The 21735-nt window shown below is 54.4% G+C and overlaps 1 protein-coding gene across 1 annotated transcript in view; it reads right to left on the bottom strand.

Annotated features, from left to right (window-relative positions):
• Positions 1 to 21735, bottom strand: part of TNS1 (tensin 1) — a 147114-nt gene that overhangs the window by 36468 nt on the left and 88911 nt on the right. The window contains exons 17-18 of the mRNA XM_008073717.2: positions 11696 to 13252; positions 444 to 640 (exon numbers count right to left, since the gene is read on the bottom strand). Of these exons, the coding sequence (XP_008071908.1) occupies positions 444 to 640; positions 11696 to 13252 (1754 nt within the window). The remainder of the gene's footprint in view (positions 1 to 443; positions 641 to 11695; positions 13253 to 21735) is intronic.

Raw genomic sequence — 21735 nt, 5'->3', positions numbered from 1 at the left:
ACTCGCTGCCTCCAGCTACTGAAAGGTCTCAGAAACACAAACATTTTGGTATAAAATTTAAATCTCCCAAGAAAACCCTGATATCTGGAAAGGACTCAAAAACATTTATGCCAGTCTATATACTCTGGTTTGGAGTTTAGAGACTGTGGTCACCTAAGGCATCCCCAGTATCCGTACAACCTTATGAAGGGATTCTCTTTAGGAATCAAGAAGGGAATTTCAATCTCAGTATTAATGTAGGAAGTGAAGACTTAAAGCTATCTAAGGGAGGAAATGGGCCCCAGATTCCATATGCCAGAAAAGAGGGCTTAGGTGAAGATGCAAGAAGGAACAAATGACTGAGTTTACCAATTCGTCAGTGTCAACTTGACCATTAGGTTCCTGGAGATTTAAGGTGGGTCTCACTGTCCTCTGCGGTCCCAGGATGCAACTCACAGACTCACCTCCTTGGGCCGCCCTCCGGGATTGAGTGCGATGGTAAGAGCCAGCTCAGGGGAAACACACTGGACGGGGGAGCGAACCCCGGGACTACGGGGGGATGTGGATTCTGGAGACTGGTTCTCATACTGTCCATCGCTGGCTGCCCGCCTTCGGAGAGGGGCTGGGGGTTCTGCAGGCTGCTTCTCCCGAGCCTGCACTCCTGGGAGGAATGCAGGGCACACAGGGCGATGAGCATTTGTGCAAGAAATGATCGATCCAGTCTAACCCCCCAGAGAAGGCAGTGCCTTTTAGCTTAGGGGCTGAGCTGTGGCCAGCTTGTCACCCCCAGGACCTCTCCTAAGTCCTCCTGCCCCCAACTCTGCTCACACCCCAGGTTTTCTCTGCAGGGTGAGGGATCTGCTTAGATGGGCTCAATCTTCACCAGGAACCTACTCCACACAGGGCTGGGACGGAGAACACAAAGAACTGATACGAGAAACAGATGTCAGCTCCTTCCAACCCCTGGAGGCAGAGGGCCAGAGCTTCCAGACAAGGGTGGGGGGATGTGGAGGGAAGAGACAGTCTCCAAGGCAACTCCATCAACCGAGCAGCAACATCAAGCCCGTGGGGAAGAACTCTTGGAAAGAGCTAAGTTGCATCATCTTGCAAATGGCACTCCCAAGGAAAACAAAGAAATGACTAAGTCTCGTTGCGGAGTCCCCAGACCCTGTTGAGCCCTGGGATATTCCTGGCCTTCTCTGGGGGTTCCCCAGCCTTCATCCAGTATATGGCTGGGACTTCTTACCAGCTTCCCTTATATTGGCTCCTTAGCTCCCCACCTCCTTTCCTCTCCCCAAAGATGGCCGAGGATCCCACCCTGCCCCCCAGAGCTGAACAGCAGGCAAAGAGAAGTTATGCACTCCATCTGCTTTTCTGCATGTCCCATTCCAGTCCCATTCCACAGGCCTGGGGATGTTGTTAGCCTCACCCTACTTCCTTCCCACTCTCTCTTCCCACAGCTGGGCTGAGGCACACAGAATCCATCGCCTCATCAAGCTGGCTCCCAGAATCCTAGAAAACTTACTTCCTGAGTCCCAGAGGCCAAGACCCAGCCTGAAGGGTGAGCTCCTGGTCCTAAAAATCTTCTGAGAGGAGATTCTCGACCCTGCGGCTTCAGCAACACTAAGACTTACCAAAGGTCCCAGGTCACACGGAACTGAGATCTGAACGCACATCTGGGAACACTGCCCCATGGCACACGTGTGAGTGCATGCATGTTCTCTCTCTCTGTGTGTGTGTGTGTGTGTGTGTGTGTGTGTGTGTGTGTGTGTGTGTGTGTGTGTCTGCTCTCTCTAGTGGCCCTTGGGAATGTGTCAGGGCAGCCAAGCAGAAATCACCCTATCACCCTCATTCAGACTTCTACCATCCGCAGCGGGGGCCCTCCAGCACCCCCAGCCTGGCAGAGCCACAAAGGCCACCCTGAACAGCGCCAGCTGGGAAGTCTTCCTACTTGTCATGAGCAGCAGGCTGTCAGCTGCCAAGCCTAGGGACAGACACACTCGCACACGCACAGTCACTCTAAGACACGTCCTCATTTTCTCCCATAATCAGGGGATCTGGGGGGCCCATTGGGATAGCAGCAGGGACCGACATGTGAGAATTAAATGCAGAAAGTCCCCAGGTGGAGCTTTGAGTCTCCACTGTGGGTTCTTTATTCCTCAGAGGCGGTCTGCTGCCATTTCAGCTGAGAAAATAGTGCCCTGGGTGGTGACAGTAAACTGGACTCTGACTTCACTCTGTCACTCATAAATAGCTCCACTTAAAGCAAATAAGCCCCGCGCCTTAATGTGTCCTTAGTCACAGACCAGAAAAGAAAGGGTCACATCCGTCCCACCCAGGGGCTACTAAGAGCCCCTGGAGTAGGAAGGGTGGGTTTTGAGAGGGTGTGAGCAGCCTGCTGGAAGCCTATAGCAAGCCCAAGCTCCCAGGCCTCAGCCCCACTCAGGCCTGCCCTACTCAGGCCTCTGGGGGAGTTTGGACCAGTGCTGCTGCTGTTTTCATTCCTGGCAAAGACATTAGAGAGAAATAGACAGACAAAGCCATTGATTTTCTAATAATAATTGTGACCGAGGAGGCCCATTCGGGAAAGGCTCTTGGGTTTTGGAACTGAGTTCAGCCCCAAGGTTAAAATAAATGCATTATGGTTGGTCTCAGTTCCTGTCCGCCCAGCCCTGGCAGCTCTTTCTGGCAGACCTCTTTTGCGTTTTCAAGGGGTGACCAGTTTCTCTCTTGAGGATCTGATGTTTGCCCTTGAAAAATGGGTCTGTTTCCATTGGAGGCACTGTGTCTCCTGGAGGAACAGAGAACATTCTCTCTGACCTGCCCAGAGCATCCGCCATGTTCACAGGGGCCACTGATGGCTGCAATCGCCCAGGATTCTGGAGGGGTCTGAGACCCTGTGGAGGGTGTGAGACCCTGGCACAAAGCAGTCAGCCACCTGGGCGTGAGCTGCACCTTTCTCAAGTCCCCTCTCCATCACCACCAGACTGGGATGTGGGAGTGAACTCTGATCAGAGGCAAAAAGACCCCCAGAGAGCTAAGGAGCTTCAGGTTAGAGCCTCCCTCTGCAGAACAGAGACGACCCCATGCTCCACTCCCATGAGGCCAGCCCCTCCCCCCACAGAGTGCCCCATGGCACCAGTGGCCAGGCAGGGCACTCACATTCTTTGGACACAGTGTCCCACTGTTGTCCCCCTTGGCAAGCCCAGATCTGCCTGGAGTGCCTGAGAGCCATGTTCCCTCTCTCTCATCGTTCTCTATGGGAGGGGACACTGGCGTGGCAGAGGAGAGAGAAGAGAGCCCCATTGTTCCTCGGACAAGCTGGGGCGCCTGGACACAAGCTGACAGCCAGCGTCGGAGAGAGAACACCCCCCTCTCACGTCCCAGAGGCTGACCGATAATAAAAATAGGCCTGTACCCCTGCCTCCCCACTTCCAGTCACCACCCTTCATGCTAGGACTTTCTCAGTCTCTTGGTCCTATTCTGTCTCTCAGGGCCTCTGTCTCTGACATGTACAGACATACATGGGCAGAACACAAGCGCACACAGCCTTCACGTGACAGGAACGGCAGCAAGACACTGCGATGATGGGGATGCTTACTGGGGCCACTGGGTGGCTTTCAGAACCTCTAGGGTCAGCCCCTAACCCATCAGGAACCCACGTGAAGAAAGGAAGAAAGAGAAACTATCTGGGGAATCAGGAAGGTCCTCCCAGCCAGGCTGGTGAGGCCCACTTTCCACTCCTAGGAGGCCGAGAAGGGTGGGTGCCCTTATGGCAAGAGTGGCGTTAGGATCCTAACACCCTACATTCAGAGAATTCTGGTTGTCCTCTGGGGGCTACCTTGCCCACCACCCTGCGAGGATGGGCAGTCACTCCAGCTCCAGAGCCCCCACATAGGCTCCCAGTCCCAAGGGGTGGGGCACAGGCAGCAGCCCACTTCCCAGATTCTCCCTGTGCTGTGCAGGATGGTGCTATGCTGGGGGACAGCTCTCCCTAAGGCCCCCCTAGTGTGAGCTGGACCTGAGGCAATTAATTCCCTTCATCTGAAACACACATGTACACACACACCCCCTGCAGTGCTGTGAGCGGTAGCCCTAACACTGATCAGTACACGCACTCCCAGAGCACTGCTGCCCACCTCCCCTGGGTCATGTGGACAAATACCCTGGCATCAGGCTTCTTTACACGCCTCCCCTACAACCCCAGACCAGCCACTGCCACCCCCACAGACCCAGCTCTTCTTTCCAGCCTTCCGATTTCCAAAAGACTGGATTCCTCCGCTGCAGGTGGCGGGGCTGGGTGTCCGACGGCAGGCCGGGGGCTCCGGAAGCGGGGAGATCCGGGAGGCCACCTGCTGGGCCAGGGCACCAGAAAGCCACACGGCGATCACACTAGCAGCCCTAGGGCAAGCCATGCCAGCTCCCCTCAGGGCAGGCCCACCCCCCCAGAGCCTGCCCCCCACCCCCAGGCCCAGTTGAACGCTGCACTCCCCACCACTGGGCCGAGAAAAGGGCAGAGGGAGAGGAGAGGAGGAGGGGACAGTCTGTCAGAGCCATCTCCTGATTATCCATGGATTGGGAGGAGGAGGGCCTGCGGAGGCGCCAGATTTTGCCACTGGGAGTCAACAGCTCCCGTCACTCCTATGTTTTTTCCAGAGCTGCTTGAAGCCGTGGTGTGGGGCATTTCTTCTCCCCAAGTCAGCCTCTAGGTTCAGGGGAGTAAGGAGAGGACGGGGTGATTCCCTCCCCAGGGCTCAGAGCCTGTGGGTCTGCCTGTTCCAGCGGTTGGGGGTAGGCGTTAGCAGACGACATCATCTTCAAATGAAGCAGCGTGACACTTGATGGCGTCCACTGTGCCCGGGGCATGTCAAACTACTAAGCAAACTACAAAAGGCAGGACTATCATCTGTCCACTTCTCCAATTGGGAAACAGCTCTAGAGTTGAGAGACTTGTTCAAGGGCACAGAGATGGTCACAGGCAGAGCCAGGACCCCTACCCAGGGCTCTGACTGTTGGTCATGGGTCCTCCGATCAGAGATTAGGAGCAGAGTCAGAGGGGCTACTCAGTGCTCCAGGCTGTGCCATGCTCAGGAGTGTACAGACCAGCAGGGCTGGGTACCACCCTGTCTTGTGCCCAGCAGCCTCACGCAAAGCACAGCCTGGCTCCTGCTGAGATCTGGCTCTGCGGTCTGGGCGGTCGGGGCAAGGTGGCCAGAGTGCTGGGCTGTCCAGGGCCTTCACTGAGCGCCCTCACTGCCAAGGCCTGCATCTCCAGGGGGGACCCCAAAAGTTAGTCTTGTCATTCTAGACCCGGTTCCCGGCAGGCAAGGCCAAGGTTTGCATGAGGTCTGGGTCCATGCAGAAGTGAGCTCTGGCTCATGCAGAGAGGAAGGAGGCGGGGCTTGGAGAGAGGGAAGAGGGAAAAGTGGGTGAGAAGAGAGAAGGGGGGTAGGGGGAAATGGGAGAGGAGAAAAAGAAAGACACAGAAAGAAGAGAATAATAGGAGAGGGAAAGGAAGCGACAGAGGAGGAAGTGAGGACAGGAGGAAGCAGGTGGGCCAAGGTTTGGAAGGAACCGCACATGAGGGAGGACAGGAAAAGGGAGAAACTGAGAGCTCAGAAGAGGGCCAAAGAGCTCTGCAGAGAGAAGGGAGAAGGAGAGCAGCCCACCAGAGAGGGAGGAAGACCGGGGCCGGTGGAGAGGAGGGGGCCAGAAGCTGCTGCTCTGCCTGATACCTTGCAGCCGGGCGTTGTATGCTGCCCAACCCACCCCAGGGAAGCCGGCAGGGAGTGGAGGCAAGCAGCAAGGGACAACACGGGGCGAGGAAGGCACCCCACCAATGGCACAGGGGCAGGTGGACACGGGACACACAGAGAACGCAGGGAACGAGGCATTAAACAAGACGAAACAAAACAAAGACAAAGAAAAAAATAATGATTAGTTGGTGTTCTGAGTCGGGGATCTGGCCACACTCTGGAGGGAGGTGGGGAAGGTGTCAGATACGGAGAGACAAGGGATCCAGGGTCCTGTTTCTCCAAAGGGCAGGTGGACCTGTTGCTGGCCAGCAGGGCGGCATGTCCCTCCCTTCTAACCCCAGGGTGGAGGACAAGGTGCTGGCCTGGGACCAGGAGACTTCAGGCCTAGGCCCTCCTCACCTGCTCCTCTGAGTCAGCAGGGCTCCTCCCTGGACCTCCTTTCCTCTCCTGGCACCCAGGTGACCCTGCCAGCCGGAACCCAACAGCCACCCTCCCTAGCGTCCTAGCCCCCCAGCCTTTAGTTCCTCACTCACACCCGCCTGAATGACCCTCTTTCCTGGGGAGCCTCTCGCACTTTTCTGCTCCTGCTCGAAGTTGCTGAGCATCGCCAGCAAAGTCCTGAAGATGAGCCTGCTCGGATGACTCTCAGCCTCTCCTACCCAATTCGCCTTCGCACCACAGGGCCCACACAGGTGGTCAGCATTGCCCTGTCCTGGCTCATGCCCTGTTACCTTTCCTCCTTTCCAAGCAGCTGCTCCATGCCAGCTCCTTTGCTGGCTCCTTCTCCCATAGGCAACCTCAGTCTGCAAGCCTCAGTCCTCGGGACTTCTCCTTACCTGTCCTCAACCCCAGGTGACATCATCCAGTGAGATGCTTAACATGGTATGCATATGCTCACAACTCCCACATCTCTAAGCTCCAATCTCTCCCCTCTAAACTCCCGACACAACTATCCAACTATTACAGATGTTTCGTGGGCAACTCAAACCTGTTGTGTCCAACACGCTTCCACTATTCCCTCTAAGCCTCTCTTCCCAAATCGTTAACCATCTCAAGAAAAAGCAACTCCATTCTCCAGTTGCTCATGCCCCAACCTGGGCGTTGTCCTTGACTTTCCTCTTTCTCTCGCATTCCATGTCTAGTCTAACAGTAAATCTTGTAGACTCTGCCTCCAAAATATGTCTACTGTTTCTCCCCATCTCCATGGCCACCAGCCAAATCAATACATCACTTCCTAACTGGTCTCCCTCCTTCCATCCTGGCCACACTGGTCTTCTCAGAACAAGTCAGATGATGTCACACTTGGGCCCAGATCCTTCCTAAGGCTCCTCATACCATGCCGAGTAAAAGCCAAAGTTCTTATGATCATCTGCAAGACCCTCTGCAAGCTGCCCCCGTTTTCATTACCACCCTAACTTCTTGGCTAACTATGTGCCCTTTGCTCACTCTGCTCCAGCAACACCAGGCACTCTCCTGCCTCCAGGCTCTTGTACTTCACTGCCCACTGAAGCCTTCCCTGGCCATTCTATGTTAAATGAATCCACTTACCACTCCCCCCCCAACCCCCACTGCCACCATTTTCCCCAAATCTAGACTAGCAAAGAACACAGATTTGGAGGGGGGAAGAGGGGAAGACAAAATGTCTCACTATATCCAGGCTGGTCTTGAACTCTTGACCTCCAGCGATCCTTCGACCTCAGCCTCCAAAGCAGCAGGGACGACAGGTGAGCACCATCATGTCTGGCTAAACAGCACAGACTAGAAGCTCATGTTGAAAGAATGACTGAATGAGCCTCGAACTCATCTCCCATTTCCATAACAAAATGTAAAAAAATAGGTTCTGAACTCCAGCCCCTATAGCTTGGCACCCATGTTTCCCTGTTTCTCTCTCCACCCTTTATTCTTATTTCATGAAGAAGTATCTCACCTCCTGGTTGGGGCTACATTTTCCACCTTGGTCCTACGCCTATCCCCTCCTACCTCCCTAGAGGACTGATTCCATCCATTTCTTTCTTTCTGTCATTTTCTTCTCCTTTCCTTCCCCCATTCCTCCCCCTTCCCCACCTAAAACATTCTCATGACTTATATTTACAAAAAAAAGTTCCCAATCTCTTGCTATCCTCTTTAGCTACCACTCTCTCCCCTTTTGTCACAAAACCACTCAAAAGAGTAGTTGGTTTGCTGTCTTCACTCACTCTCCACTCATCCCCTATCCCTCCCGGTCTGGTTTCTGTCACCACTAGGGCACTGAAAATAGGCCTTTGATGTTTTTCAAAGGGGCCACCGAATCGGCAAGCCCCGTGGATTTTTCTCAGTCCTCTTCCTCAGGATCTCTCCAGCCTGACATTGCTAACCTCCCGCCCCTCCTCCTTGAGACCCTTGACTGTCTTGACTTGTGTGAGGACACACTGTCCTGGTCTCCTGCCATGACCTAGGCATTTTCTCAGTTCCTTTGCAGCCTCTACTTCCCTGCATGGCTATTCCATCCTAAGTTCTTTTCTCTCCACGCCCTCTGACCCTGAGATCTCATCCACGCCCAGAGCTTTAACCTTCACCTTGGAAAGAACAATTCCAGAATCTCTAGCTCTTCCCACTCTCTCAAGCTCCGATTCTGGATGTTCATCTGCCTTCCATACATCACTACCTGGGGCTTCACGGTCATCTCAAACTCAGACGTATCTCACGCTGAGGCTTCATCTTCCACCAAACCAGCTCCTCTTTCTGCCTCTCGGCTTGTGCATAGAATCATCATTCTGTTTCTATTCGTGGAGCCTCAGAATCATCTTCGATGTCTTCCTCTCCCTCATCCGCCACAGACAATCAATACATAAGCGCATTGGTTCTACTCCCAGTGTCCGCCGCATCATCTCTGTGTTTTCATTTCCGTGGTCAGCACCCTCACCCAGCCCCTACCACTTAGGCTATTTAATAAGCTCCTAGCATCTCCCGGCTCACAAGCTCTCCTATTTAGCATCCTTCCTGCCCAGACCCACCAGATGTTCCATCCTCAACGACAGCTCTGATTGTGGCACATTCCCCTGACTAAACCACAGTAATAGCTTATTACATCGTTGCTAGGCAGAAATCCAAACTCCTTGGTCTAGTACATAAGACCATCCAGATACAGACTCCAGACTACCTTTCCCAGCTCTCTCTTACACAGCCAATTTGCTCCTAACTTATTCACTATTTTTCCACATCTCCTATGCTCGCCTGGTGTCACTGTGAACATTCCCTGTCCAGTGACCACATCCACTGTCAAAATCCTATCCATCTTCCAAGGCTCAGCTTAAAACTCACACTCAACACAGCCTCCCCAGTCTCTCCCGTTGACAGTGATCTCTTTACTTCCCTCCCACAGAACTTTCTCCATACCTCTCTGATTGCAAAAGACCTCATTTTAAAGTTCCTGTTTTTTCTCCCCTCCTACTAAACACTAGACTTCTTAAGGATAAGATCCATATCTTATTTCCAACAACCACTGATATCTCTACCTCTGGAGACATCTGAGATCAGTCCAGTCACAGAATCAGGAACTTAAGATAACTCAATTGGACTTCCCAACTCTGACTCTTATTTCTTTTTCTTGTCTTATTGCACTGGCTAGGTCATCCAGTATAACGTTAAGTGATAGTGATGGTAACAGGCATCCTTATTTTGTCCCTGGCTGTATCAGGAATGTCTCCAATGTTTCACAAGAAAGTGTACTGTGTGCTATGGGTTTCTGGTAACTTCCCTTTATCAAGTTAAGAAAACTACCCCTACATTCTCTAAGGTTTAAGCTGAAATAGGAAGGGTGATCAGATCAAAATGGAATGAACCAAAGACATGCTACTCAAGTATGGAGGACAAGCACTGCAGACACCTGAAGTGCTCCTAAGGAAGTAATGCATGCAGGACCTACTGACATAAGAAATTCTGCTCATGACAGGGCCTGGACCAAAGAGGCAACTTCATAGCCCAGGTGACCAAATATAACTGCTTCCTCTATACACCGCACCCTTTCTCCTGACTGAGTTAGGCACCTTTGGTAGAGGAGATGGTAACAGGGTTAGGGAATGGGGACACTGTGCCCACAATATCCTTCCTTCCCTGTGACTTCATGGTAGCCAAAGTCTAAGAGGCTATAGGACACGGAAGCTGACAGTCAAAACCTCAGAAGCTGGAAAAAGAGAAAGGACTAAGGAAAGGTTCACTATGAAACACGCATTCTTCCAGAGCCATTGGGGTGATGGTTCCTTGTTGGACCAGCTCCAGGAGAGCTGCAAGGAAGGGATTTGGGCGGGAGAGGAAACCCATTCTGCTCCTCTAGAGAGAAGTCTCCTGGAGTTCCCTTATTAGACTAGAGCATCACTCAGGCCACCACCCCAGCTCTGGAAAATATTGGGAGATGAATTAAATTTCCAAGGAATCCGAGAAGTCCCACTCTTCTCTCCTCAATAAAACCAAGAGGAAAAGGGTCTCTCTGACGAAGCAGCCAGGGGAGTGTCCGTATCTCAGGGCCCAGATGTGGGAGAAAGAAGTTGAAGCCGTGTCAGACCACCCATAGAGTGTTTCACCCCTTGGGCTAAGAGCTGCTCCACCTGTGCTCTGAGGCTCAGGTAAAAGCAGTGGGGTACTGCTAGACCAGCTCTCCAGGAGATGAGGCACAGGCTACCAATTCCACAGTGTCACTACTCCCACTGCGGCCTATTTCAAGCTACCAAGAGTAGAACCGGGGACTCTGCTCTGCTCTGAAGTATAGGAACAGGGCATCCATGCCCCACACCCAGGTCCTGAGCCAGCTGGCCTCCCCAAACCCACAGTCCATCCCCAGGGCAGGCGTCTCCTCCCCTCCCTGCAGCTGGCATGGTGACTCAGCTTCCCCTAAATTTAGGAAAGGGGTGGAGGACAGAGTCAGCTGCCCAGACGTCTCATTTCCCCTGTGAGCTCCCACCACCCTGTCAGCTGAGGGGTTGGTACAAGGCCCACCTAACCCCACTGTGCCTTGTCCACTCCTGCCTGGTCTTCACTTCCACAATAAAATCAACCCACAGCATTTTCCACCCAGTTTGGCTGCTCTATGGAATGGCCACAGGCTTAGGCAGTGGGAAGGAAGAGAGCTCCACAGACCTGGACACTCTGCCATTCCTTGCCTTGCTCTCCCCAATAAGCTCTACTAGTTGTCCCACTCTTTCTCCTCTCTCCAGAGAGATAAGCCCACTCCCTGATAGGGAAAGGAGCTCTGTCTCAGTGCCTGCTTCCCATATGGGGTTGGTCCTAAGCAAGGACTAACAGGAAAGTTGACCAAGAAGGGGGACCTGGTCTCCCCCGAAAAACAATATCCTGAAAGCCCCACCAGGTTGAACACTCAGAGAGAGCCCAAGGGCTTGGAGATACCCTCTCAGGCTTCCTTCTGGCTTCTGGGCAGGCCTCTGACAAACTCTGAGTCTGCAAAGCCCTCCCTCCAGCCTTCTCCATGCTTCCCCCAAGAAACTGAAGTCTGAGGACAGAGAACATGACAGACAATCACTGAATCTCCCCCCTGCCTCCAGTACTCCAGTCTTAATGTCACCACCTCCAGGAAGCTTCCCCTGACTGCCCTAGATGGTAAGCTTTGCTTTCCCAGGTTCCGGGATCTTGGTCCCTGCCTCTGTCATAGCACACATTGCCTTCTTCTGAGAATTGTCTGTGTACCTGTCCCCTCACTAGACTCCAAACTCCTGAGGGCAGGAACTGATAGACATTGATCTCCGAATCTCAGTACCAGGTTTGGAGTCCAGCAGACAATGAATTCAGGAAGGGAAAGATGACTAGCACATGGACTTCTAAGAGCCTCTTCCCCAGGCCAAAGCAGCACCTGCCGAGGGGGCACTGCTGTGTCTATACCTCCCCCCAGCAAGACCAACCAATACTAAAGAAGGAAGGGTAGAAGGAGTCAGGAGGGAATATCCAAGGCGAACAGTCCCTGAGGCTCTTACCTGCTACCCTGTGGGCCACCAGCCCTTCCAGGTTCAATGGCTCCTCCTCTGGAGTTCGGGAGGGATCTGAAATCACTTCCTTGGGTGGGAGCTGAGGCTGAGTAGTGAGGCCAGGGAGAGAGGCCGGGGGCTGCTGAGGCCCTGGAAGGCTGTGGGTGGTTGGAAGGAAGGTGGGCGAGGAGGAAGAAGCTGGGCTCTTTGGACGGAAACCCTGGCTGGGCCCAGCGGGACATGGTTGATAATCGTAAGGCGAGTAAGGCCTGCCGGGAGGGACGGACTCCACAGAGGCCCGCAGGGCCGGCTCAGGGGTTCCCAAGGAATGCCCACTGGGGATGTAGCCAGATCTAGACTGAGTCAGTGGGTGAGACTGGCGGGAGGAGCCGGACAGGGGCTGGGAGGAGAGCGGGGAAGCCCCTGGCCAGGCCCCTGGGACACTCTGGGACTTGTGCAGAGGGGCCGAGGCTGGCTCCAGGTCCAGCATCAGCATGTTGAGTGCTTCGATGGACTGTTCTATCTCCTGCTGGGAGGCCGCCCTCGGGAACTCAGGTAGACTGGGGATGGGGGTCTCTGCCAATGGCTGGGGGCTGGGCCTGCCGGTCCCAAGATTCTCCAAGTGGACTCGCTCCTGCTGGCGAGGAGGCGGGCGAGGCTGCTGCTGCTGCCATGAACTCAGTCCCCGCTGCACCGCCTCCCGGCTGCTTCCGCTGCGGGCTGGAGCTGGGGGCAGCTGGGGCTCGGCTTCCGAAAAAGACTGAGAGCGGAACATACCGCCGGGGTCATGGCCATAGTGGGAGGCGGTCACTGGCTGTGGCCAGGCTGGGTGGGGGCCCTCCCGGTGATAGCCAGCTAAGCCCTCCTGTGCAGAGTAGGAGGGCCGCATGGGGGCCGTGGGGCCGGCATGGGCAGGCACCGCCCGGCCGGCAGATTCAAAGGGGTAGCCCCCGCCATTGACCATAGGTTCCACGGAGTAGGGCTTGTCCAGACCATTGGTCAGCGGGGACAGAGCCTCTGGGTAGCCACCCTCACTGGTGTTGGTGACCCCATCCAGGGACGACAGCGTGCCCATGCTGCCCGCGCTGTGCCCGTCCTGGTTGGGCAGCTCATCGTCCAGGATGTCCGTCTCCCGCTCAGACGCCAAGGCCCCACCATTGACGTGAATCTGGGCTGGGACGACATGGCGGCCCGAGGAGGGCATGGCCAGGGCCCCCACCGGGCGGGTCCTGAGGTTCTGGGTGTGGTACATGGCGCCTTGCTTCTCTCGCTCTAAGCCAAAGCCACTCAGCAGGCGGTCCAGCTCCCGCTTCTCCTCAGGACTCAGGGCAGCAGGGCCGCCGGAGGCCCCGGGGGCAGGCTCATCGGTCTTGTCTGTCTTGGTGGAGGCTGTGGAATTGCCCGAGTCACTGCTCACAGACAACGTGTGCTCCACGTGGTTGGGGGTGGCGGACAAGGTGGGACGTGTGGCATTGACAGCCCCGGTGCTGCCGTGCAAGGAGTCCTTCTTCTTCACTTTGGCGTACAGGCTCCCGTCCAGTGGCCCCTGGGTGTGTCCCACCACCTCTGTAAGGGACAGAGCCGGAGGGGAAACAACAGACAGCAGACATCAGTGGGAGACAGGGGCATCATTCATCTTCCCGAGAAAAGAGCTAAGAGCTCCCATTCCCTGGATCCTAAACCTCCTCCCACCACCCTGAGGACAGGAAAAGGGAAGGGACGAAAGGACCCCTGGCCCAGGCTTTGGGGCAAAGCCTCCCCAGTGGCCAGCTCCAGACCCAGGCTGTGGAGCCCAAGACTGAGCAGGGAGCCCTGGGGGAAAACTTCCCTAATCCCAAGCCTAGCACCCCGAATTTCACTAGCTTCTTGACCACAGAGGCACGAACGACTCTCTGAGCCTCAGTTTCTTCATCTGTAAAATGGGAATAATCATAGAACCAGGTTGAACCACATTAAATGGCCAGTGTTCACTAAACACACAGTGCTTTGAGCTTGAATAAGTTGGCACATGGGTTCTAAAACCAGCCCCCAGCACACGGTGAGAGGTCAACCGCCGGGAGCCACAGCCATCACCTTTTTGAGTATCATTAATTCCTGAATGGCAATTTCCAAAGCATCACCGGAGCCCTCTACCCACTCCATCTCAGAAAGCTTCATCCCTGCTCTGATTCCTGGAATTTCCACCCAGGATTCGAGGCAGAACACCAGGAGAGGCAGCCGTGGCCCTGAATGCACTGGGAGTGTGAGCATGGAGATCTAGTCTTCCCCTGAGAACAGACGTGGCCCAGGGAATCATGGGGAGAGCCTAGGAGGGCAACAGGCTGCAGTGAGGGGTCTACCATGCACAAGGTGGAGGTGATGGTGGGGAAGACCGGAGGCAGGGCTAAGACTCTCACGTCTTCACAATTGAGTTTCTAAGGCTCAACACAAAGAACTTCCCAGAACCATACAACGCCATTCACTCCACCACCACCACTGCATTTCCAGAGGCCTCACCCAGCTCTTCCCACAGCACTGCTCAATCCTCACAGACCCCTGCCTCACCACCGGCAAGCTCAACCCATAACACCCAAGCCTCCAGGGAAGGGACGCTGGCCAAGAGAAGGTCAATAGGCAGGAGGGCAGCAGGCCTGCCAGATGAGCATCCAGACCCCGCCTCAGTCTTGGACTGCGGCGGAGTTCAGCAAAGCCAACAGCTGACACGCTTTCCCTATGCTTGTGGGGGTTGGGGGGCATGCAAGTGCTGATGGAGGGGGCTCGAGGACCAGAATGGTGAAGGAAGCAAGAGGTCTTCCTTGGGGAGAGAGAGGGGCCCTTTTGTCTGCAGACAGCTCTGGGGACCCCCGTGAGCAACACTTTCTCTGAAAGGAAAAAGTGAGCATTGGGTGGCTCAGGGCCAAAGGGCTGACTCAGGAACGAAGAACTTCCCCCGCCCAGAGGAACTCAGTGATTTCACACCCGGTACAGTCAGCAGCCCAGCCTCCTGACCAACACACACACACACACACACACACACACACACACGCACACACACACACACACACAAGCACAACCCCTCCCTCACTCCCACCCAGGCCCTCAGTTGGCAGGGAAAAAAGCCCCCTCCCAAGACTGCCCCAACTCCAGCCAGACACCAGCAGTCACACACAGAGCCAGACACAAAGATGGCCGGAGACACACATGCCAACCAGAAACCACCCACATCAGACGCACACAGGGATATGCACTCGCTAGGTGTCCACACGACGCCAGAACTGTGGGCAGAAAGCCCGGGCCTGGGTGAGCACAGGCCAGCACCAACAATACTAGCTGTCGTGCTGTGAACTCATCCCACACTCCCCATACTCCACACACTTCACAGGCTCTTCTTACACGCGTCACCTCCAACCTGGTGAGTCAGAGAGCATTATGCCTATTACAGGGGTGGAGAAACTGAGGCTCTGAGAACCATTCATTTGCAAACACATAGTATCTGACACAGCTGAGATTGAAAACAAAGACCAATTTACTCCAAAGACCATGCAATTTGTATTATGCTACACTTCTCTTGTAACACACGCACACAGAGTGAACACATAAAAGAATAATCCTAAATAAATACTTAAAGCCACACGCATTGCAGAAAATACGAATGTTCCCATCATGCCCAAGGATTGGCCCTCAGGCCAAAAGTGGCTGCCTCTAAAAATAAACACTCACACAGAAGTCCATGGCCAAAAACAAGTGATCATAGGACCACAAAACAAGGACAACCTGATCAACACACACACACACACACACACACACACACACCAGGCTTGGTGCTCCACCCATTCACTGAATTCTCCAGAACCGTTTCTCCGCCCCCAGTTTTTCCCAAGGCTCAGGGACCTCAGCCAGTAGCCAACCCCAAGCAACACGGAACCAGGGTATCACAGCAGCCTCGGCTCACAGGGCCAAGGGCTGGTCTGAACTGCTGGTTTTGACAGAGATACATTCTGAATCTCCACTGACCTGGACCCCTCGAGGCCGCTAAGATGTAAGTCCAGGTGTGGCTGCCTCTCTCAACTCCCTTTCCAACATCTTAAAGGGGCCCACGCTGTAGGATAAAAGAGGCTGCCTCCGCCCCATGCCCCCCAAAGAATGGGGCTCCTTGCTACCCACAAAACAGGGGTCAAGGGCTGAAAACAGGAGCCCCTCATCCACTCAGGTTTCAGGAGTGGTTTCCCTGCAGTTGGGGCCCCTCAGACCAGTTAGGGGGGACTCTGAAGAGCCAGCTGTCCAGCTCACTGTGCCTGGAAAGCCACAGGCCCTCTCCTGGGGCCCCACTCAGCAGCCGACACCGTGAGAGGCCAGAGTGCCTCTCCTGGGTTTCCATCCTCACACTCCCTCATCCACCAAATCCGTGCTCACGTGGTCTGGCAAGTGAGAGAGTCACAAAGCAAATGCTGGTGTGTCCAGAGGCTCCCTACTTACAGTTAGACATGGATGGCAGTGACAGCCACTTGGTGCACAAAAGCTTTCAGCATGACAGCGAAACAAGAGAGAGAATCCACTACCTGCTATCTTCACCCTTCTTTGCCTCTGTGGCCAGGCTCCACTCTGCATCGATTTTGAAAACATCAATATTAAACTTATTCCACCATGTAATGTATCCCCACGTGGGCTACTGTTGCAGGACAATATCAGGAAGCTTAGTAAGAAAATCGAACAGGTGTAAATTGTTTAATTAAATCCTGTGTGCTAAATACAAATGGAAAATGCCTCTTGCTGTCCTCCAAGAATGAGCCAATGGCTCCCAGCCACCCAGGGCTGGCCCCAAAGACTGCCTGCACCAGGACATTCTGCCCCTTTGCTGAGTCGTCCTCCTCTGCGTATCCATGGGAGATTCTGAGGACGCCTACCTGGTCCCAGGCCCATCCAGCTCCCAACAGGGTCTCTCCTGAAAGCCCAGCATAGAGGCAGGATCTGTGGGGCACGCTCCCCTCCTCCTCCCATCAGAGGCAAAGGCAAGTGTCCCCTCAGCCCCCACACGGGCGCACATACACTTGTCGCTCTTTTCTTCCTATCTACCACGGCCACATTAAGAGCTCTTTACCGGGACCACAAGAAGCCAGAACACAATGTTGGTTCCAATCTATCAAGGCAGGTAGGGCAAAAGAGATGCGGGCAGAGAGGGCAAGAGGTGAAACAAGGTGGGAGAGGAGAGGAGAGGGGACTCAAAGGGAACTGGGGGGGGAGTGGCTTTAAAGCCCATAAGCTGAGGGGCTACCAGAGCCATCTCCCCGAAGTCCCAGCGGCCTCCGCGGGAGCGGCCAGTGCAGGTGACACCATCTCAGATGAGAGAGAGTTGGACATCCAGTGGGAGGAGGCACGGGGTAGAGGGAGAGGTCTGTGTGGTTGGGGGCCCAGGGTACCTGCACAGGTGACAATCAAACACAAGTTGCAGACCGCCCCAGGTGGAGCGCTACCAGGCCTCTTGCCCAGCCAACTGGGACGTCGCTCTCATGGGCAGAAAGGCTCGGCACCCCGCCCGTTTCCCTAAGGCAGCTGCAAAGCCCACTACCCCTTCAGGGACCTCTTGCTTTGTCTGCATATGTCTCCTGGCTCTTCTCAGAACTGCAGGAAGCCCCGGGCTCCACCCTCGATGCCGGGCTGGATTGCACCAAGGGGCCCTTATTCCAGGGCGGCCCTAATCCAGATGTGCGAGTCATGCTTTTGGAAAGCTCCGAGGAAAATCCCCAGCTGACTTGGATGTGGACTCACTCCCTCCCGGCAAAGGGTGCGGAGGTGCGCATGGTGCTGGGAGTGCAGCCAAGGCCAGGGTGCGGGAAGGAGAAGCCACATCCATCAGACACATTTAAAAAAAGAACAAAGGAAATAAATAAGGAGCGCTCGAGTTAAATGATTTTGGGGCAGTTGTTTTCTAATTTTGATGCTCATAAGAGCCTCCCACCCAGATTGTTCAAAAGGTAGATTCCAAGACCCTCCCCCAAAGACCTCCATTCAGAGCACTGGGGTGGGGCCAAGAATCAGCATTTCACCAGTTCTCCAGGGCCCAGTACACACAGGGTGGATGCCATCCTTAGGAATCCAGACAGACTCAGGGGATTGGTGCTTTGGGCTCTGAAGTCAAGGCCTGCACCCTTGTCATCCTAATGTGACACAAGGAGATTTTGCTTATGTATGTGTCAGAACAAACGGCCCAACAATGAAGACTAAAATGTGCCAGCTGGGTTGTCTGCAAGAAAGGAGTCTCCCTGGTTGGCAGTGACTCAGTGAAGAGAAATCCCTCCCTGTACAACCAGCAGGTCTGTGAGTGATTTATTAAGATTTTCAGAATGGGGCCCTTCATGATAAAAAGTCCTTTGGGTCCACGTCCAGCACGTAACAATTCATTAAAATACATTACCCAGAGCAGTGATAACCAACCAACATGGAAGAAAATCAATGCCATGCCAATAAGAAGAGGCACTGTGCTCACCCTGGACACGGGCAGTTTGGAGGCAGACTGGGCAGAACTCTTTAAAAGAAGGAGTGGGGAACCCACGACCACGTGCACCCCAGAGGGAGGTGAGCTCTGAACAGAAGTGAGGCTTGGCCAAGAGGCTGCCAAGAGAGCAAGTTCTGGGTGTGTTATCCCTTTAGCCACAGACTCTACCGCTGCCACGGAGGGAGGCGGGAGAGGCTATGGCCGGGACAGGAACCAGGGCAGGGGCTAGGGCTTGGTACAGAGAGGCCACGAGGGATGTGACTGTAGAGAAGAGACAGAGGAAAGTGCCTCTTCCCACCCCACCTCGGCAGCCAGACACACCAGCACTCAGAGAGATAACCTCCATCTTAATGGTTAAGTCAGTTTATGTCAACCACTTACCCACTCACCGCAGGGCCACGGAGCCCGTCAGGTGAGGGTCTGAATGCTTACTTGCAACTTTGCTGAGTGACAGCACTCAGGAGCTAAGTACCTTCGCTAGGCCTGGTCTACCCAAGCACTCTATTCTCTTCTGCCCTCCATTCTCTGCTTACATTTTTCAACAGCGCTCATCCCCCACAGAGTACAGCTCCACCCCCATGCTGGAAATGCCAGACCTTTTCCCATCTGGTCCCTGCCTGCCTTCTGAAGCCTCACCTTCACTGTCCTCGATGCACCAAACACCCTCCACTCTACTCTTACTCGACCATTTATATGATCTTTCCTACTCTGTCCTCAGTACATGCCGTTCCCTCTCCTGAAATACCCTTCCTCCCACTGCCGATAAAACTCCCAACCTTCCTGGCAAACCTCTTCCTCCCCTTTTAGACGCAGTTTGAACTTTTCTGGGGCGCTTCCCTTAACCTAACCCCTGCCTTACTATCCTCTAGACTCATGTAAACCTCCTGTTGTCCCATGTAGATGTCTCCACTGTAACATCCATCACCCACGCATTGGCCATCACTGATGTCCATGAGTGTCTTCCCACTAAGCTGAGTGCTCCCAGAGGAAAGGCCTCTATCTCTCTCTTTCTCGCCTCTTCCCTAGGACCTGGTTCCCAGAGGGTGCCATCCACAACGTGGTCTGTGTGGATGGTGCCTCTTAGAGTTCAATGTGTAACCTCCATAGCTGTACAGGATAGTCCTACCGTACAGTAGGGCACATATTAGGAGGAGTCCCATAAATGCCTTTTGCATTACATTAAATGGGCCAGAAAACTTTATATGCTACTGTCAGCCACTGAGGCACTCTTCTTCCATCACCACACAGCGAAAAATCAGGGGGTCTGGGTGGACCCCAAGCTTCTCCAAAAGGAAAAGGAGAAGAGAGGAACTACAGCCAAAGAAAAATCATCAGAGGGGGTGTTCTCCATATTTTTCAGCATGGACCAGGCACAGTGGAGGTCCCTGAGCCACAGCCTATCCCGTGCCATTCCCCATAGACCTCCCCATCCACACTCCAGTCTAGTAGACATTCACTTTCTCGGGCCAAGGACCCCTTGGGGGATCTGATGAAATCCTAGACTCATTTACCCAAAAAATATACACACACAAAATTCTGCACATAATTCAAGAAGCCGATGGACACTTCAAAGTTCCTCTGTGGATCCCAAGGTAAAACACACTCATGTGAAAGTTAGGGTGCCACGTCAGGGCACCCCTCTCTGCCACATAGGACTTCTGTGGAGAATGCTCGGCTGCATCCAAGAGACATGGGAGAGCACATTGAATAGAAGCCGTGCAGCTGGAGAAGCCTGAGAGGTGACCCAGAGCACCTCACTGGGTTTTCACCCGCCTGGGGGTGATGTGAAGAGGGCATGAAGGCAGAGTGGGCCTCGTGAAGAACTCCAGACCATGGCTCCAATATAGATCCGGGGCCTCCCCTGACTTCCTGGCATCGGCAGTAGGGACTTCCTGGGGCTCAGTCTGTGACAGTCCTAGCCTCCACCGACACCAACCTCCCTTCCCACATCCAGTCGGAGACTGAGGCAGCCCTTTGTTCATCACAGCCTGCAGAGAGTTCTGGAATCCTCTAAAGGGGAATAAACTTCTTCGGGGACTCTGAAGACCCCCAGAGTTAAGGGTGAAGAGAAATCCCTGAAACCCGGAAGGGGAACCACCGAGAGGACACACATCCTCTGAACCAGCAAGGAGGGCAGGTGACAGGTACAGCCCAGGTCATTTAGGTGCACGTTGGGAGATGGCCACTGACACAACACGGACAAGCATGGCGCCTCAGGCCCCTATAAGCAGGGGGCAGGAGAGTCTAGACGTGGCAAGTAGACACTTTTCTCTCTTCCCTTTGAGTAGTACGCATCAGAAGGAGCCCACTGTGTTTTCAGTCAGCAGAAGAGACCGAGATTCTTCTCAGGGCTGCTGTCAGTCTTTTCTCAGGGGGTTCTACCCCCAGTGTAAGTGACTCACCAGTGCCACCCACAAACCTGCCTCTGTGAACCCAGGGAGGGCCGGCCAGATGGGCTTCTTCTGGCCACTTCCCCCATTCTGCTGAGGCCAAGAAAGAAAGAGGGAGACCCAAGGCCCAAGGTCCAAATGGAGCTCGAGTCTGAGTTTCAGCCTGCGGTCCTTGAAGATGGAAAACATCAGCTTCAGCCTAAAATGAAAAATAGAACCCCTCCCACGGGCTGCTGCTGCCTGTGCCGCTCTAGGACCCCAGGGCAGCGGAATCAGGATCTCAGAGGACAGGGGAGGTCGCTGAGCCAAGAGAGCATTCTAGAAGCCTTGGGGCTTTTTAGAGCTGAAGAGCTTTAAGGGATCAGTTAATCTCCTGCCCACCCCTCCTTTTACAGGCTGGTAGTAAAGCTCAGCAGGCTCCAGGGGCTACCCAAGGTCACCACCAAGGACGTGCAGAATGGACTCCTGGCTCCCAGTTCAGTGCTCTTGCCTGAACTGGCACTTCAAGGTCAAAATGGCTGGGGGTCACAGGTGGGGATGGGGGTGTTGGAAGACAAACTCTCCAATATGGCTACGGACCAAGAAACTCAGGGCAATATAGCATGTGGCGCTTCAATCAAGTGTTGATGATAAATGTGTCCCCAGGCCCTCCTTGGGAAGGGCCCATAGAATTTTTTCCAGGTGCCATCTTATTCGAACTCACACCATGCCCTCCAGAGATAGGGAGTAGGGGCAGAAAAACCAATCGTGATCTTTATTTCAGACCAGAGGGACACAGGGGCCTAAAATGGTGAGGGACCTGCCCTGGTCACAGGACACCCCCTGCCTGCAGGACAAATGTGAACCCTCAGGGCCAACCTCCTGATGCTGGCCTGGCATGTAGCCTCCCATCCAGGGGCTATAACCCGAGCCTGACACTCCTACCCCTGCCCGCGGCCTATCCGGGCACCAGATATCGCAGGCACACTCGGGATGGTAAAAATAGCTCCTGGGGCCACAGCAAACCGAAGTCCTTCTCTGCCAGGCCAGGGTGCCTGCTTGGGCATGCAGAGGTCCCTGGCCAGGGGGACAGTCGAGCCGCCAAGAGCCCTGCCAATGTCAGGGAAAAGCCGTGAATGGGAGCCCGTGGGAGGCCAGCGGGGAATGGTCAGCGCTGGGGTGTCTCAAAGCTCAGGCCACGGAAAGGG

Source organism: Carlito syrichta, unplaced genomic scaffold, assembly GCF_000164805.1.
Source record: "Carlito syrichta isolate Samal-C Ts95f unplaced genomic scaffold, Tarsius_syrichta-2.0.1 Scaffold115728, whole genome shotgun sequence".
Classification (NCBI taxonomy): domain Eukaryota; kingdom Metazoa; phylum Chordata; class Mammalia; order Primates; family Tarsiidae; genus Carlito; species Carlito syrichta.
The sequence above is the reverse complement of the archived record's forward strand: the minus strand, read 5'-3'. Positions and strand labels throughout refer to the sequence as shown.